Raw genomic sequence first — 26,959 nt, 5'->3', positions numbered from 1 at the left:
GCCAAAACAGCGAGAATTCCGTAAACGAGGTTTCCACCAAATTAGTGATTTGCGACTGTGCCAAAAACGACGCCAATAAAAGGCCACAACCACTTAGAGGGGTACTAGGTTTATTGTTTTTCCCCTTCAAAATTACGGGAACGGGATGCTAAAATTAATTGAGTTTCCGTACTGTTTTCGCCAAATTGGTGCAATTCAAGTACAATGATTTTCAGCCATTTGTCAGCAGATTATTAGCCATTTTTGTCCGTCAGCTTCTCCCCCCAACCCCAACACATATTCGGTTCAGAAACATTTGCGGGAGGGCACGAGCCCCCCAGACGATTGAAAACTTATTCTTGAAGCAAAAATATTTGAAAAAATTTATTATATATGTCATCATAGTCAATTTCTATTAATTTCAATGTCTTTGAAGAAGCTAGGAATTCAAAATTTCTCAAAAAAGAAATTCATTGCGAATCAACCCCTTAAGCCTTTTATGCCCCCACCCCATAAGGAAGATCCTGCATGTGCCTGATTGGATTGCCCTTCGACAGTATAAATAGGAGTTTGACCTGGATGTTTGCACTGGGATTATCTTTCACGATTTATACAGGGCGCAATGGGCATATGGCATTTTACTGGAGAACCGTTGATTCTAGGAGCATTGGGGAAACTATCCAAGTAACGTGTAGTACTCAGATATGCCATTCATGTTGCAAAAGGTTGCATATACATAATTTTTTAAAAATTTAATAACTTTTCATACCGTACCCATGTGCCCAAAAACCCAATTAAAAAGTTACCTGTTCTACCCACATTTAATGCTTTTTCTCCCCAATTTTCAAATTTGAATGTCTCAACAAATATTGCACTATTGAAATGTGTATTTTTTTTTTTAGTTGGCATCAAGACATCTAATTGGGGAACAGTATAAAAAGTAAATTTTATTTTAATAACCTACACAACCCCTTGCAAAATGGGTATGGGAGTGACCAATAGTTTTAGAGACGGGTGTATTTACAGGGGTCGACAAGCGGAGTATAGCACAGGGCAGCGAATTGGATGAATGAGTGGTCAAGAAAAGTAGCCTAGAATGGAAGGGGCTATTTTTTTATAGCCATAAAATTATCCCTTGCACTTGAAAAATGTACAGAATCAGCCCTGGGTCCATGCGACAATTCCTGATTGAATCCCTGATCTAGTACAACCATAATTCATTCTCATATCTAATATAATCTGGATCAGTGTTTCCCAAAGTGGACAATGGAATGGTTTGGGGGAAATAGGATCCTATGTTATACCTGTAGCCTCTATGGGTTTGCTTCAGTTAGGGGGAGGATCGGGGAAAAATAAATTTTGAAAGGGGGCGATGGAACAAAAAGTTTGAGAAATCATGATCTATTCTTATTTTTTTTTAAATTTCAACCTTTCCTATCAACGTTAATTTCTAGGGCTAAGTTTAAAAAAAATAATATCACCGAATACATCACACGAAATCAATGTTTGCAAAAAAAAGGGAAACTTTTATTTCGATTTTAACACAAATGGTGGTGAAAAAAAAATTCACAGCACGAAATACATAAGTACAACTTTGTATGCAATAAGAAAAAATAGTCAATATGTCAAATATAATCTTTTCAAATAACTTAGCAGCATTCAAAAAGCTAGCAATTGATTGGTACCAAAATGCTATAACGAGGGAATAAATACCAGTTTTTTTTGCTACTTTTATTTCTCAGAAAAGTGAATTCCAGTAGAACCTTGATTTATTAGGGAGAAAAACAGAAAATGGGTCCAGAGTTGTGACCCATGGTTGATAGTGACGATAGTCGACTGACTGAATGGATGATGGAATATCTGATTGTAGGTACACAAGTCCTTCATATCTTATGAGATGAATGCTTCTTCCAATAGAATGAGAAATAGATATAATTAGAATAGATATAATATAAATTGGGCAAAAGAGTTCATAAAAGAGTTGGAGAACCACTTTTGTATGGTTTTCATCACAAAAAATAGAGAGTTCATTCATGTAGTGAGAAACTGGGGGCAGGGAATATATTGTCACCAAAGGCAAGTAAAGTTGCCAATTACAGCCAAAACAATTGTCAAAGGAAAGTTGCTAGAGTATTGCTGAAAAATCCCAATCGATATATAGTAAAACCCCTCTTAACAAACACCCCTTTTTATGGAAACTATATTGTCCAGCTGGTGACCACAAAAATAGAGGTTTTACTGTATCAATATCATCTACAATTACCATATGATGCAGGAACAACAGACATGGAAATAGCCTTAATTCTTGATTTCAAAAATTCAACTTAGCCTCATTAAAGATAGGGGGAAGAAACAGAACATTAAAAAAATTACAGGAATATCCTGTAAGGTACACGCTATATGGTCGCTCTTTATATGAAAGTTTCTGGCCCATCAGCGGTAGAAATACCATGTTTGGCCTGTGGACTGAAAAGGTTGCGCACCCGTCATAGGTCACAAGCCGTTTTCCAATGGCCAGACAATAACATGTTTTAAACTGCTTCTATGATTTTACGATCAGAAAAATCATAGCTGTTAACATCTGCATAGCATCTCCCCAGAAAATTGTGGTTTCGGCTTTCCATGGGTCTTAGTCAATCAAGGTTCTACACTGTATGCAATATAAAGGACAAGAATTATCTGTTTCTTATCATCATTTACATTCATGAAACATTACACATACACAAATGCACATAAGCAAGAATTGCTAGAAAAAAAAGTGAATCGAGGTGCATTTGATTACATTTGCGCAAAATAAGTATGAGATATGAAGAGTATCGTTTTCCAGCTTTGAGGCATGAATGGGAACCTGCCTCTCATTTTTTTTATTAAATAAAAAAACATTCCATATATAGGAGCTCTCAGTCCAGCAACACTATTACAAACTCAGGCACCTGCTGCTTTGTCTTCTGGTTTCCGAGACAGATGTCACAGCATTTCAAACATATACATGCAGATCCTCTGACACTCACAAATACATTGGGGAACTACATACAGAGAGAGTATCCTTGAAATTCATGGCCACAACATGAGGGTGCACTGACATGCATTACAGAATATACATAGTTGCAAACATCTTTTTTTCTCCTTTAAGGCAGGGATTCTTAACCTATTTATATTCCACAAAACCCTTCGGGCCATTAAGGTGGAGTCCACCAACACTGTGTGCCAATAAAATGAAGAATGAAGGCCACAACCCCCCCCCCACCCACAAAATATTATTCAATATATACCAATATAAAAGTCAATTACAGAATATGAATTCGTGAATGCAATTCTTTTCCCTGTAAGGCAGGGTTTCTTAACCTTTTATGTTCAATGGACCTTTCGGGCCAATCAGGCGAAGCCCATAGACAACCCCCTCCTGTGTCAATAAAATGAGTGCCAACACCTCTCCCAACAAAATATATCAAAATACATCAGTATAAAAACAATGGCAATTGTAATTGATTCCAAAGTTGCATTCTCATTCAAGCTCAGACCACCTGAAATTTTTCCAAGGACCCCCAATTCTGTGGATCCAACTCTTTAGTGAGATCTCTCTCCCAAGATATCTCAAACTTGATTTGCTTTATTTCAGTCACCCCAAAACATCTGCTTCTAACATGCTTCTATTTCCAATATGGCAGTTATAATGCGGATCAGGAAAAACTTTAAAAACCGCTTGGAGGGTTAAGAACCTCAGCTCTAGGGAAGGGGGATTCAGACAAGGGTGCATAGAAAGTCACTTTAACATGAAACAACTTGTGCACAACTTAGAATAGATATCAGTGTAGTTAAGCCACTATGCTTGACTAGACGCAACCTGTTAGCACTTCCCACTATGAAACTTCACAGGCATTGAAAATTAGAAACAAAGAGCAATAAAGCGGAACTTTCTGGCTGTCAAATGGCAAATTACACCACTAGGACAATCACAATGCTGTTTGTTACTACACCACCAAGTTGCGAATAGCTACAGTTCTCTACATTTAGGTAGACATTTGTGGTGGTTAACATCCTTTGTGGCATGATCAGTGTCATACTGAATTTTTGACCATTAAGTCAAAAAAAGACTTAACCAGAGGTTCACGAACCCCACTGCAGTCCTTAGAAAGGTTTTTTTTTTTTTTTTGGGGGGGGGGTCTATGAACTTGGATGAGAAAGCAAAATTAACTTTCTACATTTACATATAAAATTTCTACATTATGTGCTGAAATCAATTTATGGGGAGCCCCGCTAAAAGTCACAACCTGTAGGTCCATCACAAACCCAATCTCTGAGTAATTTGTGTATGCAATATTATCTTAACACAGATATGGTTAAGAACCAGACAGTGATCCATATGCAGGGGTTCGTGGACCCTATGGTAGTCCTTGAAGAGGTTCCATGGGGTTTGTGAGCTTGGAGGAGAAAGCAATTAACTTATTATTTTCACACATTATGTGCTGAAATTAATTATATAAGAAACATGGAAACATGACTGAAAGTCATGACCTGAGGGTCCATCACAAACCCGATCTCCGAGGGATTCATGCATGCAATGCCATCTTAACACACAGATAAATCAGATAAAGCAAAAACAATGTGTAATGCAATGGTTCTCAAACCGGGGTACACTGATTCCTTGTGAAGATTTTAGGCAGTCTATGGGGAAACAGCTAACTTACTGTTTCACATTATTTGCTGAATATTATTCCATAAAGGCATTCATGGCCTTTATCTAATTGGTAGGGGGGTCCTTGTCCCTCATATTATTCACACAAAAGATCCACGGAACACAAAGGGTTAAAAACGGATGAAAAAAACAAATATCAGTGTGTACTACCATTTCCTCATGAATAGGCCACAAATGTAGGGGGGGGGGGGGACATGGTATACACAAACATTTGGCATGCACCAATTATAAAATCCTCAGAGGAAAGGTCACGAGGTGCACTTGCAGTAGCAATAAAAAATATTGGAGATAAAAACTTATTTAAATTTGGCAACATTATATTTTTGCATAAATTTCTAGGCATTGACAGTTTAAGTAGATATCGGAAATAAGTGACATATACACTTGAAAAAGAAATAAAGCAAGCAAGGCTATGGGAAGGACAGAATGCAAGCAGATGAATGTTCTCTTGTATTTGTCACATTAAATTTGAACAGCTTACGAGTCAAATTTCACAGGGGTGGGAGAACGCTTATGGGTAAAAAAAAAAAATGTGTCTATACCTATAAACCCTATCACATTCAGAGAAAGACTAGAATTTGATATTTCACGCACGGAGCGATAACAAAAAATATCAAATATGCCTGCTCTCCTCAATTCATTCGAAAAAGGCTGCTGTCCTGCATCCAAACTGTTATAACTTTTAAAAATCATCAATAAATAATACTTCAATAAAATCAACTCTGACAACTGACTTCAAGATATGTAGTCGCAAATGTGAAAATTTACAGGGCACAAATCTAGATAACTCAGATAACACAAAGCTTATCTGTAGTGCAACAAACGAAAGATGGGTGGAAAAGAATCATGCATACAAGTCAGTTTGGTGTCTCAGTACAGCTCCTGTCTATAAACAAGTTGGGGAGGGGGGGTGTCAAAAAACTCTTCAGAGAATATAACCATGATGATGATACTTTGAACAAGGCATTTTCAAAGAAAGTCACTCGCTTCATTCTCGACAGTCCGTTCAACTTCCAAGGAATATCTTCCTGCAATTGTCTGGAGCGATAAGCTGGGGAACACTGATATGATCGTCCTGGAAGAAAGTGATATAAAAAGTGTATAATAGTAATAAATATAACATATAGCACGAGATTTTACACATAATATACTGTGAAATCTCAATAAAATGATACTCTGTGCAGCAAAAAAAGAATCATTGCAGAGCGATAATTATTTATAGAGAGGCAGTAGTTCAACATCTCCAAACAAGTTTTGTTTAAAAAAACAAAAAACAGGATTTATCGTTATATATTGAATATCATTATAGAAAGGTTTCACTGTATATACAGTCAAACCTCTGTATGTAGCGTTACCCTCCTTCTTCTAACCAGATCATGGCCCGCTACTATGTCTCAATGAAGAGATTTTAGCAGGGTGGTCAAAGACGACCTGGATCATGCTGGAAGCTATGCACATATGTGTTGTGAATCTGTGAAGTTTGTTTCTGTGTAATGCTTGTAATATGTAAATCTGCCATTTGCCATCAATTTTTTTAACTGAAGGAAGTGTAATGATTGAATAATTGTATCGTTGTAGGCCTGTTGCTCTCTGTGCTGAGACTTTTCAACGGGGAGATCAGCAGTATAGCGTTACCCAAGGAAACTTAATAAAAATGACACCATCTACGGAGCAAATCATTAACAAGAAAGCCAATTCACTAATGATGCTGGAAACAGTGTCGTATTTACGGGAAGGGGGGGGGATTAACAGGCTGTAGCCCGAGGTGGTAAGTTCAGAGAAGCAATAAATTTGAGAAACGTGTGGTCAAGGAAATTAATAGAGAATAGTAGAAGAGCAAAATTTGTTCAGTCTACAGGCCACAAAACCATATACCCGCTTCTGCCTAGAGTACGTCTGCATGGCAACGCCCTTTGAGGCAATGTGCTAATAATATCGTGCAAGTGATAAAGCCTGGCTCTGCGGGCAGGTGCCTAGAGCGTGGGGGGCTAGATCAGTGAGAGACCAAAAGAGTGACCTAGAGCATGTGCCCACATTTGAATGATCTAGAGAGCCAGGGACAAGGTAAATGAGCAACCAGAAGAAAGTGACCTAGAACACATATGTGAATGACTAAAAGATTGACTTAGAGTGTGCAAACATAGGAGTGACCGATTGAAGAGTGATTTATAGACAATGGCATATTCACAGAGATGGGGGCAAGCGGGTTATAAAATTTATTTTAAAAGTTATCGACGTTACACTGCATGCATATTTGTTCGATGGAAAATATAATGACCCAAAGATATAAATATCAAAGCAATGATAAATTAAAAATTCAACTCACATCTAATCCACCAAGATCAGACATGCCGTTACTGTTACCAAGACCATCAGAATCTGTATTTGTCTGTGAATCGGTAGAAAGTTTTGTTTTCGTGTGAATTTCATACTCCTCTTTTCCAGGAATTCCTGAATGGAAACGTCCGCCTTCTCCACGGATTCGGTTCATAGCGTGGCGATGTCTGGACTCGTGCAAGTATTTCTGCAGGAAGAAAAATAACCAAGTCAGTGTGTTTATATAAAATTTCAATTTCTTGATAAGACACTGTCAAAAATTCATTCATATTCATTTGAAAAACATCTTTGTCTTTGCCGGTCCATCAACATGAAATATGGTTGAAGCAAGAAATGTTGAGGGATCCTTAAGTTTCAGGTTAATCGGATTTGGGCAACCAGGGCTGAATGAATGAACGCCAGGGGCTCTGCTACAGAATATTTATCCAGTTGTCGAGATCTCTTTCAGCCCAGCTTCGTAGCAGAGTCTGGAATAAAGTGAGTGTTAACAGTCTGAGTGTGTAGCTAGTGTTGTGTCGGATATTTCAATGCTGCCATCTATACTTCAAATTGTGAGTGAAGTGTAATGATTGAATATTTGTAGGCCTCTGTGGTGAAACTTCCTAACGGGGAGATCGGCTCGCATTCATGCCTTGAAGTTGGGAACCACAAAAAAAACCAACTTCAGCCAACCACCACTGTGGCGCTGGTGGTGTTTGAACCCGGATCTTTGTGATGCGAATCCATCACTATAAACACTCGACCACCAACCAGGGCTGTAATTTTAACCAGCCATAAAACTAATTTTGCCCAGGCTACCAGCTAAAAATGGTTCTAACTGGTTAAAACTACCATAATACATGGAATTACTTCTTCCATTAATTCTGAACTTTCATCAATTCTAAAAATTTTTTGGTCGTTAGTTCTGAATTTTCATTGGTGCTACAATTTTTTTCTTTTGACTATATATATTTTTTTAATTTATCAATTCTAAAATTTTCATTAGTTTCAGAAATTGTTTCCCGTCATTAGTTTAAAATTATCTTCAGCACTGAATTTTCTTCAATTGTTTGTGTTCATTTACGTTAAGTTGGGGGGGGGGGGGGTTTGAAAACATTTTAACCCATAAAAATTTATATTTCTCAGCTAGATATATTTCAATGTTATGCACAATAAGAGTATCGTTTTAAGTATCGCGGTGATTATCTAGATAATTTACTAATAACAGAAATCAACATTACATACATGATGTAATAAACTTTTTTAAACACTTATCTGTTATAAAAAGAGTACAGCAGACGGTTTATATCAATGCACATATACAAGCAGTTGAAGAAATTTTGGAAGGTCAAGAATCATCTTGAATCAGAGAATGTCAAATCATTCCATAGTTTTCCCTTCTCAGTGTTCATGCTATGCTTTATTTAAATTGTATATTTTATAAGGAAAAACCCCAATATATATTGTCCAAAATAATTCTGTAGATTATAGAAAATTATTTTACAATCATATTAAATATTTATTCTTTGTATAACATAGTCACTTGAAACATTACAAGCGATTAACACGTGTATTCCCAATAGAAATGTTTATATTAAAAAGCAATATTTGAGGTTTTTGGCGTGACAGTTTAAACCGTCAAAAACCTGCCAAACCCTGCACTTAAGTGACCCGTGACAGTTCCAGAACACATGGTCCGTGACATAGCTTTAAAGCACTTAAGCAGCTCCCAGTGTGGTTCTACATCACTCAAGTTACCTATATTTCCAGATTACTTAAGTGATCCGCAACATAGTTATCGATCACCTGGGTGATGTGTAGTACAGTTCCAAAGCACTTGAGCGGCGCAGACATATTTCCAGAATACTTGGATCTGCGAAACATTTAGAGATCACGAAAGTGGGTCTGTAGGGGACTTATCAATAGGGAGAACGTTAATTCAGGTGCCCACAAACTAGCAAAAGGTTTTTCTCGTTTTTGGCGCACAGAGTAAGATGCCATTAAGAATATTTCACATTTTTATAAAGAGTGGTTGATGACGTAAGCATCATCCAAACCAACCTTGTCATCAAAATCAGTAAATTGGAACCCCCAAAGATGCTGATGTAATACTTGAATGACCCCATATAGTAAATCTTTACTTAAATACAATCACAATTAACTATTTCTACATTTAATTTTATATATATATATATATATACACAAACACATACATTCACACTTTATTTTTTAGTGGTAAATTAAATTGGGTTATTAAGGCAGTCTCATGAAACTACTTCTCAAGAATTAATGAGGAAAATTTTGAAGTTGAATTTTGACCACTTCAAGAAATCAAAACTGGCCAAAATGGATTATGACCAGGCTGGTCAAAAGGGATACGATCTTGTCACCAATGTTCATCTTTTCAGCTTCGTGTAGAGAAGTTAAAAATACATATATATATTTCCCTGTTGTCACGACTTTGGCAAGAAAGGGGGGACTTTAAACATTTCCACCTAAATTGGTAATTGGTACATCAATTCCTCCCTATCTTGCAAATGCCACTATAATGGGATAAGACCTTAAAGCCCCAACTAATTATATGACTAATAGCCATACAATTCTTTTAAAAAGTTACACGGGTCATTATTTTTGAGAAAAAATACTGCTACATATCTAGGTATCATCTGCCCCTGATGATTAGATATCCAAGTAAAGGACAAATGGACGAAAGTAAAATCACTAAGCCACCTGAGAAACCAATAAATGGGAGAATTTACCCTTCTTTCCTTCGGTATTCTTCCTTCCGCCTCTAGTTTTGCTCTGGCCTGCCTTCGTTTCAGAATACGGTGGTACTGTTTAGCATTGACGTACAGAGGTTCTTCTTCCAGCAGTTCAGCACCCGGCAGCGGAATCCTCTGCATTGCTTGCAGACCAGTCGCTCCTGGTACTACCTGCTGAAAAATCAAACACTAAATAGAGATCTGCTCATATGAGAAACTGACCAACGAAATAAGTTCGATGGAATGAAACAAACCATTCTACTCAATCTCGGTTCCACAGTATCAAAAACAGTGAAAATTGATGTAGGTGTAGAAATAAAAATATATCTGTATTGGAAAAACATTGATGTTAAGGTTTCGAGAGGAACAATCACATTACTGTCAAGGGTTCAGTGTGAACAAAAATGTTGTAAGCTTTATATCAGAAAATTCTGTGCATTACTAAAAAAAAAAAAAACACATCGTGATCAACATGTTCCAAGCTCTTAAGAATCTTGAAGACATCTCTACAGGGCAATTCTAAATTCATGGGACAAACTTAGAGGTGATATAAGGCATCTAAACAAACATTTTTGGTTATGGAATGTGTAGTCGAATCACAATATCAAACACGGTAGAGGTGCTTTTAGCGAGCACGCAATAGCTTTTGACCCCAGTAGCAAATTAGAATATTTCTCCCAAGATTTACTGTGATATCAACCATCAGAGGGTGTATGCATATGATTTTAACATAATGAAGTGGACCCATTTTTGCTGGGAAAAATTCCAAATTACTCAAAAACTACATTCTACTTCAATGGATTAGATATGGCAAGCTCATTACGCGGCACCTGCCTCCCACCATATCTCCTCTCCCTCGAATTCTTTTTCCTGAGTCCATCTCTTAGAAATCATGCACATGATTCCTATTGGCTCCTTTGGAGACCTCATCACCAAAATTAGTGTCACAGATGTGTTTTATTAGAGACTTTGACCTTAACTTTTCGTATTTGACCACATTCCAGGACAATAAATACTTGTTTTGGAGTGTTCTACAACCCTTTCAAGTTTGTCCCATGAATTTAGAATTACCCTGTATACCCTGTTTAGTTATTCTAGAGAGAGAGAGAGTTGAACAATTTTCAAGTATTGACTGCTGAAATTCTGTTATTATTCTTGTGGGTCTTCTACAAACACCCTAATTAATTTCATATCTTTCAGCAAATATGAAATTCGGAACTGAACCAGAAATCTGGAACTGATTGGGAAATTTTTTTAGTGTTTTTACTTCATTTCTTTTATGAGTACTGTATTAGTATCACAAATGTTGGCGTGGGCATTATTTGCATATATGATACACCTGCATGTACACAAAAGTTTAAGGAATTTTTTTACCATAACAATGTTTCCTTGCTGAGACGGCAACGTTATGGCTTGAGGACTGGCAGCCTGTGCAGCACCGGCAGTCGTTGTCGTCGTAGCAGCTGTCTGTACGATTTGAGGTGTGGGCGTAGTAACTGAAACTGAAGGGATTTGGATAATGCCTGAAAAATGAAAAGTTTTAGTGCCCAATTAATTACATTGGAAACAACTTAAATATAAATACATAAATAAAAGTGTTTCATTTCAATATTCACCTCCTTGAGTTTGCATAAAGTTGGATCCATCGACAGCCACAGGCTGATAAACCAAAGTCTGACCATCAGAAGTCTGCAAAATCTGGCCTTGCTGTGGCTGCTGTATAATTATCTAGGGGGAAAAATATATATTTCACAATTTCGTTTAAATCGACAAAAACTTCACACAAAATATAGGTAAATAGAATTGTACTTTTAGAAAATCGTGATAAATAGGACAGTAGATATATATTGGGCTGAGAAAAAGTTGTCTATCAAAGAAACCAATATTTTATGTTGAGGTGAACTGAGAAAAAAAAGTCACCTGGTCTCCGCCAGGACTCAAACTTAGGCTCCTCTTGCATACCGGGCAAGCATGCTACCATGTACACCTCTGGAGACATGATCCTGCCTTCCTTATTTCACTTTTATTCATGCCACAGCGCGTGAAATAAGAAAGGCGGGGTCGTGTCTCCAGTGGTGTACATGCTAGCATGCTTGACCGGTATGCAAGAGGGCCTGTGTTTGAGTCTCAGAGGAGTATAGATGATTTTTCTTTGAGTTCACCTCGGCATAAAATTCAGAAAATATCTGTTTCCTTGGAAAGAGATAGTGCCTGCCTAAAAGGAAAAGAAGCACCTCTTTCCGCTCATGAGCCGAGTAATTTACCAAAGGATCAATATAAAATAACCTGATTATTTGAGTTGTTCAACCAATGAAATTGATGCATCTAATATTGCTCTTAATATTTAATTAATAGTTTTAATACTCTCCAAGTTACAAATTTTAAGAATTTCTTACATTTATCCATGACAACTTTTATTTTGAAAAATAGAAGGCGATACATGAAATATTTTGGACTTTTAAGGTTCTAATCTTAAATCTAATCATTGATGATTTTTGTTGCACCATGGTCATTTTCTGTACATGGGGCTAATTAGACCGGACCTGAAGTTTATTGCTATTTCCATAAACAGCAGTGTTCAGAATTCGATATTTTATGTGACTTGCCAAGAGAGAGATTGGGCAAGTCATAGCGAGAACTATAATTGGGAGTCGATCCAATTTAGTCCACTAGATTGGGTTTTTTTGTCCAAGCTAGTAATTACGCATGGGAAAATTTTTAGCATGAATGTCAATTATTTAGTCACCATGACGACCTGGGATTTGTCAAGCACTGATAAGACAAAATACAAAATAAATACACCACAGAAAAAATTTCTTGCTTACCTGCTGACCTTGTTGTCCTTGAAGCTGGCTTATAGGAATAACTTGTATCTATAATATAACAGTAACAAGTTCAATATTTATAATAGAAAAATATCTAACAAAAAAAAAAGGTTAAAAAAAGAACAGGGAATAAATGAAAGATATCTGGAAGGGAAAAACTCACATAAATAAATAAAATAATTGAAAATCACTTCGAATATCTGAGAAAATATTGATTAATGTGGGAGATTCTGAAAGTTTTATCTTTGCTTTAAAGGCCTGTTTACCATAAAGTGATTAAGCAGCTAACTAACGTTTAAGTCCTCCAGTACACCAAAAACTGTCCCAACGTGAGTCTTTGAGTAGTCAATGCTCATTGCATAATACGAGACCATGTGCACATAATGTCCACATATATTTTAAAAAAAAATAGGCCTCTCCCTGTTCTACTTAATCACTTACTAGATGCAAGGCCCATTGCAAAAGTAATAGTGGATCCCTCCCTTAGCCCTACTTCCAATTTTCTTTCTTCTGGGTGAGAGAGTTTCCCTGAAAATGTGGTGTCCAGTGCAACCACACCCCTAAGAGTGGCTCTGTTTACTAATTAAGTCCATGTAAATGGCCCTTAGCATCTGCATACATTCTAAAGTACTTGAGGACTTTAAAAATTTAATTAACTATTAAATTACTTAATTTGTGGGCCTTAAATGAATTTGGCTAGTAATTTGTGTTTCGATAGAATTGTCAATCACTTATTAGAAATGAGTGTTTTCTTGAGAGAGCATTCAAGGATAATACCTGCTGGATAGGTTGTCCTGCTTGACCTTGAATTTGGATGGCCTGTCCTTGTTGTATCGCTTGTACCATGATCTGCTGTCCCGACATAAGCTGACTACCAGCCTGTGCGACTTGCAACACCTGCATGACACATAAGAAACAAATAGATAAGAATTGACGCCACATTCAAAGTTCAAAAATTATGTTGTAACACTGAAAACACAATATAACTTCAATTACTTTTAATTACACTTAATAATTAACACACAGGGCTGTAGCCAGAAATTTTTGTGGGGAGGGGAGAAAACAGATATGTGAATCCATATAACCGTCATTTTCTCACATTTTGGGGAAAGGTAACAGATCCCCAGGACTATAAGATGTACAGTAACTATGAATAAAATCTTTTCCACCTGAGGCTGCGATAACTGTGCAACTTGAGCTCCCGATACTTGCACAGCCCCTGCAGACTGCAAGCTCTGCATGACAGCGACTTGTTGTTCGGCGGTTCCACCAGCAACCTGGGTAGCAGCTTGAGAAGTTGCCGCATTCACAGTCTGGTACTGCTCCATAAACGCAGATGGCATCAGCTAATACGATCGTGACAGTATTCTGTTGAAAGTGGAAAATTGTCATTATTATAAAATCTAAAACATACTGACATTTAACAGCCAGTATATTTGCTATATACGAGTATATAACACAAATATATACCATGTAAACTGGGTCAGATTTCAAATCAATATACATTCACTACAGCATTAGAATTGAAAAATAAAAGTCACTAGTCTGTAAGACCAGTGAATATGAGAATGTACTGGTCCGCTAAATGAAATCTGTACTAGATAACTAATTTCCCCAAATATACTGGCATTTAGAAGAGTGATATACTACAAACGGCCTAATTTTCTTGATGGGTGCAAAAAAAGTCTAAAAAAAAACTACTATGGATCATGATTCTTTCGCAATCAATGTATCATTATAGGAAGGGGCAAAGTTTTTCATTACTGGTCCAGCAGACTACCACAATTTTCTTCTACGTGATCCGATTGTTTAGTCAGCGGTCTCGAACCACCAATGATTTCGAATGCTGCAGTAACAAAAATAATTAACCTGAATCTTGGGACCTCATTGTCAACATTGTCAAAAAGCAACTGTCACAATTCAAATTTTATCATTTTCCTTTTTCGCTGCTCTGCAAAGCACAGCTCAATTTGCTTTAGACCAGGGCTCCCCAACCTCTTTTAGGCCATGTCCCACCAAAGCATCTCTGAAATTCTGATGCCCCCCACAAAACTGCATAGTTCTATAACAGTTTTTTTTTTAATGTAAGAACCATTATTTTTTGCTTTGCCTCCTAAAATTTTAAAACCAGGGGTCTTTGTCCCTCCCATTTCTGTCTACTTTTACTTGGTCAAAAGCAGTGGTTCTCAATCAGGGATCTTCCTTGGAGAGACTTCAGGGGATCAGTGAGCTTGGATGAGAAAATAATTAGCTCATTGGTTTTACATTGCTATACAAAGAAGATAATTTTTTAATTTTTTAAAGGAGTTCACTGCCTTCATTTTATTGGCACAGGGGTCCGTGGACTTATCTTACTGGCACAAATTTACCATGGAACACGAAAATATTAATAGCCCTTAGACAAACCACCTCCACTCGAAGAGAAAAAAAGATAGATCAAGAAATTGTTAAAAAGAGCTCAAGAAAAAAAATAAAAGGGAGTTTGAAACGGGTCCCAAGCCTTCAATATTAAAAAACAAATTGCCCTCCTCCTTTGGGAATCACCGCTTTAGACCCAGTGCATTCACTTTGTATAGTAAATTTATACTACAAAAATTTAAAAATGCATAAGGTTGATCTCAGGGGGGTCATAGTCTCTTAAGAGGGAGGCTGATACATTGATTTCCAAGTGAATTTATGGCCACAAAACATTAAAATACAGACTTGGTCAGGTAGGGTATTTCTGGTCGGGTAGGGGAGCTTAAGAAAAATTATTTCGCCCAGGGACCTCTTTAGGCAGCCTTGTCAGGTGCATCGGGAAGGGGGACTTCCAAGACAAAAATTTAAGATTAAGCATATAAAACCGTAGTCTGGGACACACCCCTCCCACAAGGGAGTGGGGCTACTTTACCGCACACAAACTCCAGTCATATATCGCCATACGGCAATTTCCAACCAGAGGAGTTGGGTGGGAAATGAAGGCTCCATCAATCGGTGCTCGCCCCAGGCTCAGTAGGTAAAGAACTTGCTTCTAACGTTCTATGTATGGATTCGAACCCATGTACCTTGATGGTAACCTTCATAGTGGAAGACGAGCATCTTACCACGACACCACTCGGGCCCAGGGAGTAGGGCTGACAGGGCTCCAACCCCTGGGAGCCCTAGGACAATTACTATTGACATTTTTTGTTTTTCAAGCTATAAATTCACTATATAACAGCCCCTTTCTGGTTTGGGAGACCCACTCTGAGATGTGAAGGACATGAACTGAGCTTTAGGCTCAGGCCTATCATTTGAGGGGGCCCCCGGCTTTTGAAAAGACACTAAAAATAGTATATGTATATATAAATATATATATATATGCGTACATTGAGTACATGCTCTTTCCCCCCTGGAAAAAGTTGAAATGACGGCCCTGTCTAGGCTGGGATCTTTGTGAGCCCTTGGTCAAATTTTTCACTGGCACTCTGTAGGAAATTTACAATATGAAAAACAAAAAATATAAGAATCGTCTCGGTGTCCTGAGCTGGAGCTCTTTCAGCTCTACCAGAAGAACATTGGTGGTTTTGTCGCATGTAGGCTACACAAATTTTACAGCGCTAGCCATTCCATTTTTTTCATTCTAGCCTAATTATCTTGAATACTCTTTCCTTGAATTCGTCAGCCTGTACAATAACCTCCCCCTCCAGCAAATACACTTGTATCTTTTTAACTCACTCATGTTCAAAAACTGTCACGCTTTTAATCCTTCATATGCTTGTGCACTGTTTTGATCACGCATATGCTTGCCCATACTCTAGATCAGTGATTCCCAACATGGGCGATGGAATGTTCCAGGGGACGGTAGAAGCTATGGGCATAACATTGGATGCTATGGGTTAGATTTCGTTGGGGGCAATGGGAGAAAAAAAATTCTGAAGGGGGCGATGGGACAAAAAAGGTTGGAAAATTGCTATAGATCACTCTTTTGATTGCTCACTGACATGTTTTCTTGCTTTATATGTAACTCTTTTGATCATTTACACGTGCAATTCTCAAACTGAGCCCTGGTGTCTCCCCAACCTTTGTCAGGGACAGCAAAAAGTTTTTGAACAATATTACTTGTTAAACAGCTCTGGGGAGTCGGCGGATAAGCATTGAATAGTGAAAAGGGACATCACGGGTGAAAAAAGTTTAAGAACTCTCGCTCTAGGTCACTACATTGGACATTTACACTTATACAATATGCTCCAGGAGATCATTATTTCAGTCCTTCATATGCTTGCACACACACCAGGTCACTTACTGACATGGTCCCTCACTGTGAACGTCACTATTTTGCTCACTCGCATGCTTGCAAACTCTCAAGGCCTCCACTCACAGCCTAGACCCTCACTGTCTGAATAGTGGCAGATTTATTGAGATTTACACACAAATTTTGCTATCTTCTATTGAACTTTCCTGGCCACTCATTCTTCAAACTTACCACCCTGGGTTATACCCCCCCCCCCCATAAATACATGACAGCCATTCCCATGTGGAGACCCCATGCCGTGGAAATCCAAACTAGTGTTGTCTTAATACATGGACCCATCTGAGCATAAACAGTGACATATTTATAGCAAGGGGGACTTAGCTGGCTATAGCCCTGACGTCCAATTTGAGGAATACGCAACGAAGAAAATAAGTAGAATGTGAAAGGGGCAGTGAAATTTATATGACCTTCAATATGTTTAGGGGCACAGTGTACTTGCAGGAGCAGGGGGGGGGGGGGACAAGCAGGTTAGCAAGAACAAGCACAGGGTGGCTAATGTGAGGAAATAGTCAAGAAAATTAGACTGGAATGGGAGAAGAAATTTGTGTGGCTCACAGGAGGCAAAACCCAAAATGCACCTTTCAACACAGCCTAAAGGCTTCATAAAAATGAAATCCGGTTTAGATTAAGATTGAGCATTTAACTATTGAATAAACATTTTTGGTCAGATAGGAGATTTGGGAAAAGGAGAGGGGGGTCACGATGCTCTTGAGGCAGCCCTGATCCAACCCAGCTGAGGGGCCCCATAGTCAGTGCCGTCTTAACACATGGTCCTACCCGGAGCATATTTTTCAAAAATTCACCAGGTAGGGCCTCAGAAAAATCACTTGACCCAAGGCCCATGATGTTCTTAAGACTGCAATGCCCATAGCCCCCACATGGGTGCCCTGAGACAATCACCATAATTTTTTTGTTCCCTCGTTCTAAAAACTCTTTAGGCCTTCAAAACACCGCTTTACCCGGGGGGACTCCGCGATAGAACTAAAACAGCCCGGGTGTTATATGCACTATATAAAAAAAAAACTTACCAAGGAAATCATTCAACTCTAAAAACGTTGACATTTTGATCGCCGCCAATTTATACAAATTAGTATATAAAATATTCCAATTTTTGTTTTTCAAAATAATTCCCTTTAAATAATTAGTTTTAAAAAATTCCAGTCCTTTGTAAACAATTATTTCAGAACGAAATAAATATACAACGGGGAAAAGTCTCCGAGAGCCTCGGTAGGTACGAGGTCCCAACGTAATAACACAAGAGACGCCATTTTCCTCTTCTCCCGCGAACAAGCGAAACAAAGGTGACTAAAAATGGCGGAATTACAATAATTAATAATTGTTTCGTTTCCGTGAACGGCTTTTCAATTCTCAAATGCAGCGCTAATACTTATTATTTGAGCAAAAAAAACTTTTTACGGAAAGGGCTTGATTGCGAGAACTTACAATTGGGCAAGAGGAGCGAGAAGTGGTCCTTTCTTGATTGGCTATGGAAATTCACCACCAATGGACGACGAATCAAAGCTGATAAAAACAACGAGACGAGTCTTTATTGGTGCCGAAGCCGCCCTTTCACAGAGAGGGGCGCCTTTTCCCGCGCGACTGCTATTATCGCTTCGGGAGGAAAACACAACAACAAACAGACGATTGATTCGTAACTGGCTCGCGACAAACGGTCAGAAATTATTATTTTTTGAGTTGAAATAATTATTTTCGATTATTTCCAAAAACTTCGATTCTTTCCCGTCGATAACAAGGAAGACGACGACGCCACACAGCAACTGACGTATTTCGTTTTTGTTGTTTTTTTTTACGCTCGGAAATTAGATCAAGATGAAGATCATTCGTGAGCCGTTCGCGGTGATGAACGTGTTGAACGAACCGGATAGAAAAGATACGGATCAATTTATGGTAGATTAAATAATTTTGAATCGAAAAATAGATAATTTTCTATTTTTTTCATTAAACATAAAATTTTATTTTCAACAAGTTTGACTGCATTTGTTTTTATTTACATATTATATTAATAAAAGTAGAAAAATTTGAATTGTATCTTTAAAATATCTAAATCACGGTTACCGATACTACTTCATGCCTGACCATATGACCCGGACTCTACGGGATATCTGTTCCTAAACTTTTAAGAAATATATCTCGTCTCTTTAAAAGCCTCTTATTTCAGCTTTGGGGGTCATTTAACTATTACGTCAGCATCGATAAGGGGTGGGGGGGGGGTTTGAATGATCCTTACGTCACCAACCACCCTTTATGAATATGGGAAATACTCTTAATGGCTCTTACTTAGTGCGCCAAAAACGAGAGACAATTAATGGGCATATGAACTAACATTCTCCCTAATTAATATATCCCTTACAGTGCCACTTCAGCGATCTCTAAATGTTTCACGGATCCTTCAAGTGCTCAGGAAATGTCTCCGGGCCGCTTAAGTGCTCTGGAAATGTGCAACGCATCACTCAGGTGATCCGTAATTATTCCACGGATCACTAAGTAATCTGGGAATGTTTCACGGTTAATGGGTGATGTAGAATCGCACTGGGGGGGGGCACTTATGTACTCTAAAATTGTGCCACGTCATTCAAGGGATCTCTAAATGTGCCCCGGATCGTTTAAGTGTTCTGGAACTGTGTCGCGGGTTACTTGAGTGATCTTTGAATGTGCCACGGGCCTACTTCAGTGATTTGAAAATGGGCCACTTAAATGCCCTGGAATTGTGCCACGGGTCATGTAAGCGACCTGTAAATGTGCCGCTTAGTTCATTTTTTACAAAATATAGGTTTGAGAGGGCAAGCCACATCAGATAACCTTCAGGCCTACATTTGGTCCGGGGGTCAAGGGTTTACCATATATGGCTGAAAGGGTAGGTCACAATGAATTTCTGAAAGTTTGAGTTCATAGCCTTCAAATAGCATTGAAATTAAAAGAAATCGATTATAATAACATATAAAGGTATTTGCTTTCGAAATTTTAATTTTTGTAAATGTTTTTACATTACAAAAATTTTTTTTTTGCGTCTGTGGGGGAAAGGCGCACGAGCCCCTTATGCCTCCCCTCCCGCGTATGTTTCTGATCCCACCAATATGCGTTAGGAGGTAGGGGGCAGTGCTGACGGGGGGGATGGTCAAAAATGTTTAAACATTTGCTGACGTAATATTTGAACGGCCCCTTTGACAAGCCCAAAGCTGATTTCTCAAGTTTGCACTTGCTGAAAATTGGAAGAAAACCTACTTCATAAAAAAAAAAAATGTAATTTTGAGCCAGTGCTGCCTTAACGCATGGGCCCGACCGGGGACCTCAAGAGAAAAGGGACGTCAGAAAAATGAGTAGTTGAATTTTTTGAGAATTTGTCACAGGTAGGGACTCAGTGGAATCAATTGGCCCGGGAGCCCATGATGCTCTTAAGACGGCCCTGTTTAGAAGGGGTTTAGCGATTTCTGCTGTGCAGCTTAAAAGGGTTAATGAGATCCGGAAAATTCGTCTACGATGTTTCGCTTCTGACATTTCGTCCCCCAACTGAATGAGTGGGCGATTGAATGAATGACTGTTTTTGAGAGTAACCGCATGAGAGACCGAGTGGGTGAGTAGCCGTGTCAATAGGTGAGTGACCATATATGACTGAACCAATGAATAGGTGAAGGAGCGACTCAGTGACCATATGGGTGAACAAGTGAGTACGCGATTGTGTGACCGACTGAGCGTGTGACTTACCGACTGAGTGATCGATAAAGTGAGAGGCCGTATGTATGAGTGGCTCACTTACGAACTCCCAGGTTCACTTGACCAATCACTAACTTACTCATCCACTCGCTCACTACTTGACTTTGTCGACGAACTGTTATGTCGGTGAATTGCGTGGCAGTGAAAAGTTATAAATGAATTTTTTTATCACTCCCCTACTCATACAGTCTCTCACTTACTTCGTCATTCATACGGTCATTCACCAACTCACTTGGCCATTATACGGTCAGTCACTTGGTCCCGTCAGAGGCAAAATATACCGGGGACGAAATATAGAATGAGCGAAATTTGGAGCTGGGGACACGTTTCCTTAAACCACTTTTTTTATAGTGTTTCTAAGAATTTTCAGTTTCCTTCACTAAGTTCACTTGAGTTATGATATTTAAGGTGCCTACAAACAGGGCCGGAACTAGAGAAGGGCGGGAGGGGTGACAACTGCCCCTGGCGGAAAATTTTATGGGGGCAGCAATTTGAGGTGGGAACAAAGAACACCGTTACAAAATTATTGAATTTTTAAGTTGTGGAGGCGGCAAAATAAAGTTTGCACCGGGCCTGCCTACAAAGGAAGGCCGCTTCAGGTGATGTATCGGATGGGCAACAGCGAAGGCGCCTGGAGAGCCGGGCGAACTCAGCGTCCACCATCTTGGAGCGGCAAAAAAAAACCAGGGTTTTTTGTTAAAAGTGACACCTATAATCGTTGCAAGAAAACAAGATAGGAAACGGCGATTGGCTATAGCAATAATACTGAAGTCACGCTTTCATTCGAAGTTGACGGATGAGTCAGCCTAGGATTTCAAAAAGCTCTAGAGAGAGAGAGTGATAGTAACTCTCACTGAACGCGTGAATGAAAACAGTACGATCCGTGGAAAGGTTAAGAACCCCTCGTCGAAGTAAAGCTGAGAATCGTTTTTTCCCCCCTCGAATCAAAGTTGTTCAACGTTTAGGAGAATGCGGGCCACATCACTGATTCGAAAACGCGTCGTGGTAATTAAGTGATCTGGCAATGTTCCGCGGGACACTCAAGTGGTCCACAAATGTGCCGCGATTATATGTAAATATGCCGCGGGTAACTTAGGTGGTCTGAAAATGTGCCGTGGGCCGCTTAAATGTTTTGTAATTGCGCCAAGATTATTCAAGTGTTCTGTTAATATGCCACCGGTCACACTAATGATCTCGGAATGTGCCTCACGCCACTTGATCTGGAATTGCACCGTGGGTCACTTAAGTGATTTCAAATGTGCCATGGGTCACTTAAGTTATATGTAAACGTTCCGCGGCCGGTTGAGTGATATAGAAACGCGCCGCAGGTTACTTAAGTGAACTGGAAATATGCCACGAGGCTACTTTAGCGATCCGAAACTGAACCGCAGGTCACTAGTGATTTTAAATATGCACTTGAATGTGCCGCGGGTCACTTAAGTGTTCTGGAACTGTGTTGCGGTTATCTGTTGACATGCCACAGAACACGAGTCTTTCTAGTCTGTGCCGCAGGTCACCCAAGTGATGTGGGAATGTGCCGCACGCTACTGAAACGATGTGGAACTGCACCATGGTTCACTTTTACGATTTGAAAGCGCGTGAGCTTCACCTAAGTGATCAGGAAGTGTGCCGCGAATCATTTGAGCGATTTGGAAATGTGTCATTTATTCCGTTTTTAGAAAATTAGGTTTGAGGTCGCGGGTCACACTAGATGGCACCGAAGGCCACGTCTATAGCCCGCGGGCCAAAGGGTTTAGCACGTATGCCCTAAATCTTAGAGGCAGCTAGTGATGAATTTGTATGTGCCGCAGAGAGAGTAACGACTCCAATACATTTTCTTAAAACGCTCGGGTGACAATAATGTGACACGTACGACTTCCAATGTAAGTAATTCGATTCACACAAGATAGGGGACGCTCACGACGTGAATTTATTGCTACTGATTAAAATGCAGTCGAGAGTAAAACGAGAAGCCTGATATGGCCACGTTTTCGACGGGAATGAATTCGGAGGCCACTGACTGAAATCTCAGACGATTCAATCAGGAATTCTGTTCGGGAAATCCAAACTCATCATCTCGTGAATGCGCAGATCCAATTACGATCGAAATCATTAAGCGTAGGAGGTCGACACACCACATACTCTTTCTTCCATTATTTATATAGTACATGGAGTTTTCCATATTCATATACAGTACGTCAGTGACCTTATTAACCATGTCACGAGACCACAGATTTTTTCTTTCATTATTAGACATCCCGTTCACTTTGATCTTTTTTGGGAAGAAAAATATCTTTGAAAATACCCCGGGGGAATCACTCTTTCTCACATCCCCCCAAAGTGGGTCCCTACCCCTTATAGAGTTGGTCCTGGAGCCGTAGTGAGAAGTCCCCCCCCATGGCCCCCACATCCTTAAGCAGGGCCCCTAGGCTGGGATCTTTTACGGGCCCCCCCCGACTAGATTTTCACAGGGCCCCTTTTATGATGAATTTATAGCGTGAAAAAACAAAAAATGATTAAAATCCTCCCGGGCCCAGGCCTGGAGCCTTGTCAGCCTACCCCTTGTGGAGGCCATGCCCCCCCCCTCCCCCTCCACCTGAAATGATTTTAGAATTAAGAATTAAAAGAAATCCCAGAGCTGATGAAAATTCAGAATTAACAGGGAAGAATTCCATAATCGATGACAATTTAGAATAAGCGGGGGGGGGGGGGGGTCACGGTGAAAAAAAAAAAATTCCCCCCAGAGTTGATTAAAATTCAGAATTAATGGTGGGGGGGGGGGGTCAAAGAGTTGGAAACACAGAATTAATAGGAAAAAATTTCGCAGTTGATGAAAATTGAGAATTAACGGGGGGGGGGGGAAGGGTGTCCCAGAAGTGATGGAAATTCAGAATTAACGGCAAAAAAAAATTTCCAGAGCTGATTAAAATTCAGAATTAATGGGGGGAGGGGGGTCCCAGAGTCGGAAGCAGAATTAATAGGAAACAATTTAACAGTTGATGAAAATTGAGAATTTACGGGGGGAGGGGGGGTTCCAAGAGTTCGAAACTCAGAATTAATGGGGAAAAATTCCAAAGTTGATGAAAATTCATAATTAACGGGGGGGAATCCCAGAGTTGTTGGAAATTCAGAATTAATGGGGAAAAAATTACAATTAACGGGAGATTTGAAGAGTTGATGAAGGGTTCCCAACTTCGAGGCGCGAATGCGAGTCGATCTCTCCACGTCAAAAAATCTCGCCACGGAAAAAGCAACAGGCCTACAACAATACAATTATTCAATCATTACACTTCACTCATAGTTAGAAAAATTGACGGCACTACACACAACAAGCATTGCACAGGAAACAAACTTAACGTCCGGTTCACTACACATACACACACAGTCAGTTGAACATGTACCAATTCATTAGAAATTCCGCAGAGGAATATGGACGAGATGCATTGCATGTGTGGTTCAGCAGTAGTGGTAGCAAGCAGTAAAGTTGATGAAAAATAAGAAATAACGGGGGATTTTTCCAGAGTTGATGAAAATTGAAAATTATTGCAGGAAATAATTTAAGAATGGTGTGCGTGATGAAGGCCTCTCTCTAACAAGTTACCGTGAGAGCGGGGCCCGGTGCGACCGCACCTTTCGCACATCCTCTCCCTTAAGGGTGGCTTTGACTTGTCCATGCGGGCCCGGAAAAGCGGGTTTAAAGCATCTACAGATACAATATACAGATACAACTCTAAAGGTTGGTTGAGCAAAGTTGGAGGGGGGAGATGGGGATAGTTTTTTACTGAAAGTGGGGGGGGGGCATTTTGTTAGTTATATAATAACCATACGATGGGGGCTGAAAATTTGGAAAAGACTGCTCTAGTTCACCCCGATGTATTTCCTCTTTTGTAGTCGCATTCTCCGCTCGCCTCTCGAGTGTGTGTGTGTTCGGCCTAGGACAACAACTTCTACAGCAGAATGCCTCACTGACGTCACTGAAGTCGTCCATTTTACCTATAGTCATTGACTATGCTTTGCACTTTGAAGACCGGACACACCCCGATTCCCATCTCAGAGAGATATCGAAGCGTTCCCGAAGGATGGGTGTATAATTGACTATACTGCAAAAAAAATAAAGATTTCGCCTACGTTAGACTGCTATATCCAAATGGCCACAGGTGAAATGGACGACTTAGTGACGTCAAAGCTATATAGAAGGTGTTGCCTAGGATCAGGTTAAAGGATGTTTCTGTAATATGAATTAGGATATTGTCTGATTATACTTCGAAAGTCCTCGCGCAAAAAACTAATATAAAAAATATACTTATATTTTTTTTGGGGAGGGGGGGGGCCTTATATGGGGTCATTTAAGTATTACGTCAGCATCGGGGGGGGGGGGTTTCGGATTTGCTGACTTTTGATGACAGGGGGGGGGGGGAAGGAGAGTTTGAAGGTTGCTTACCTCATCAACCACCCCTTTTTGAGGATATGAAATATTCTAAGCTGCTGGCGGGGGGGGGGGAAGGGGGAGTCAGTGTTTTGCTGACAAGGAAGGGGAGGAGGAGGTCAAAAATGGCTGAAAATCTGCCTACGTAATACTTGAATGGCCCCTATATATTTAGAGCAGGGTTTTCCAACAAGGCAAGAGCATTTTTTGCGTTCCACGGAATCAAAAGTGACGGAACCTCAAAAATCCCGGAACCCTGACAGCTTCGAAACTTTTATTGTTGATGTTTCACCTGAAGCAATTTTTTATTTTGATTTTTTTTTTCGAGAACGTGTACTCTAAAAAAAAGTATGTATCAGTTGTCTTGATTGAAAGAAACCGTGGATATTTGGTGGAATAGTACTCACATATAGCGGTGGAATATGGTAGCCCAGGTCGGTAAGATACTCGCGAACTGTGCCACAAGATGCTCAGAGATGTCGTGTGTTCGATGGCCTCTTTTGTCCTTGCCGGTGCTTTTTTCTCATAGAAGAACTATTACAAAAACCAATATGATGATAAAACAGCACATTGTTATTGAGGAAAGTCTGCACGCCAAACGTTTGGCGTACGGACTTCTCGGTGAGAAACATAAAAAATCCATTCGGAATCAGAAAACACCGACATTTTCATTGATGTAAGGCTTACATCAATGAAAATGTACTTACATTCGATCGGATCCAACATGGTATCCAACTCTTGAAGCGTTTACACGAGATTGGGATTGAGGCAACTCTCTCTCTCTCTCTTGCTGAATTAGATAGAATCGTGGTTGAGAGATAGATCACAACGGGTTATGGTGAACGGGGAATTCTGTCCTAGTGGAGTTCCTCAAGGAAGTGTCCTGTTCAAGGAAGAAGTCCCATACTTTTTTTTCACTTTTTATCGATAAACTCGATCAGGGTATCGATGGGATTGTATTCGCAGATGACGTGAAGCTAATGGGGTAGTTGGGAATCAAAGCGATAGAGAGTTGCTCCAGACCCACTTGAACATGGGCAAATGAATGTAGAATGAAGTTTAGCGTTGACAAGTGCATGGTCATTCATTTTGGTTCGAACAACCCACGGTTCTCTTACGAGTTGAATGGTATCACTATCCCGGATGCAACCAGGGTCACCGATTTGGGAATTCTCATTGACGAGTGGCTTAGGTTTTCGGAACATTGTTCATCGGGGGCCAAAAAATCGAATAGACTGTTTAGTCAAATTTTCAAAAAAGTCTTTTCGCGTTCTCCTAAAGTCATTCTTCCGCTTTTTCGAGGCTTAGTTCGTCCTGGACTGGAGTATGCTGTAAGGTTTTGGAGACCATACATACAGAAGAACATAGACTTAATTGAAAGGGGTGCAGAGAAGAGCTACGTATGTCCTTATTGGCACACGGGACTAATTCTACACGTTATGAAGAGAGACTTCATCTTTTGAATATGTTTACATTAGATGAACGTAGGTGTCGGGGAGATATGATCGAAGTGCTCAAAATTTTAAACGAGATGGACCATGAATTATTAGTACACCGTCAATCGGCTGCTTTTACAAGGGGACACCAGTGTCGATTGGTAAGGGACAATTCTAGGTTATAGTATCGTAGGGAATTTTTCTGAACATTAATAAATGGAATAGCTTACCCCAGGGAGTAGTAAATTCTAACACAATCGACACGTTTAAAATGAAATACGATAAACACGTTAGGGTAAATCGAGAAGCTCTATCCACACTTGGAATAAGACATACATTATGGGCATTGTATGATATTTTGTTATGTATGTATATATTGTTTATAATATTTTTTGATTGCATTTTTAGTTGGGTTGCTGTATTTTAGTAATATATGACATCCATATTTGTTATGGGCATCTTTTCTCAGCCACCTCGTTGGGCATTTTGCCTGTTTTGGCCTTGCATTTGTATT

At 39.5% G+C, this 26,959-nt stretch overlaps 1 protein-coding gene across 3 annotated transcripts; it reads right to left on the bottom strand.

Annotated features, from left to right (window-relative positions):
- Positions 1–1,490: 1,490 nt before the first annotated feature.
- On the bottom strand, positions 1,491–18,717 carry LOC149081220 (nuclear transcription factor Y subunit alpha-like). Of its 3 annotated transcripts, none has more exons than XM_089238047.1 (9): positions 18,295–18,717; positions 13,748–13,946; positions 13,356–13,475; positions 12,579–12,626; positions 11,370–11,481; positions 11,128–11,276; positions 9,751–9,927; positions 7,002–7,199; positions 1,491–5,750 (listed from the first exon to the last, which is right to left on the bottom strand). In XM_089238047.1, the coding sequence occupies exons 2-9, from the start codon at positions 13,919–13,921 to the stop codon at positions 5,682–5,684; spliced, it is 1,047 nt and encodes a 348-aa protein (XP_089094173.1). In that variant the 5' UTR covers positions 13,922–13,946; positions 18,295–18,717; the 3' UTR covers positions 1,491–5,681. The 3 variants fall into 3 exon arrangements, with proteins under 3 accessions (XP_089094173.1, XP_089094174.1, XP_089094172.1); XM_089238048.1 differs by lacking the exon at positions 18,295–18,717 and adding an exon at positions 17,880–18,227 and having other exon boundaries at positions 4,133–5,750; XM_089238046.1 differs by having other exon boundaries at positions 5,536–5,750; positions 9,751–9,924; positions 18,295–18,430.
- Between the last annotated feature and the right edge of the window lie 8,242 nt (positions 18,718–26,959).

Source organism: Pholcus phalangioides, unplaced genomic scaffold (genome assembly GCF_987345545.1).
Source record: "Pholcus phalangioides strain wild (caught in Gottingen) unplaced genomic scaffold, Ppha-v1.0 ptg000010l_1, whole genome shotgun sequence".
Taxonomy (NCBI): domain Eukaryota; kingdom Metazoa; phylum Arthropoda; class Arachnida; order Araneae; family Pholcidae; genus Pholcus; species Pholcus phalangioides.
The sequence above is the reverse complement of the archived record's forward strand: the minus strand, read 5'-3'. Positions and strand labels throughout refer to the sequence as shown.

Excerpts from the sequence above, each read along its gene's own strand:
- LOC149081220 (XM_089238047.1), bottom strand. The coding sequence starts at position 13,921 with ATGCCATCTGCGTTTATGGAGCAGTACCAGACTGTGAATGCGGCAACT. Across the intron at positions 7,200-9,750 it reads GAATACCGAAGGAAAGAAGG|AAATACTTGCACGAGTCCAG; the intron begins GTAAATTCTCCC and ends TTCTTCCTGCAG. Across the intron at positions 5,751-7,001 it reads CTGATCTTGGTGGATTAGAT|GACGATCATATCAGTGTTCC; the intron begins GTGAGTTGAATT and ends ACTTTCTTCCAG.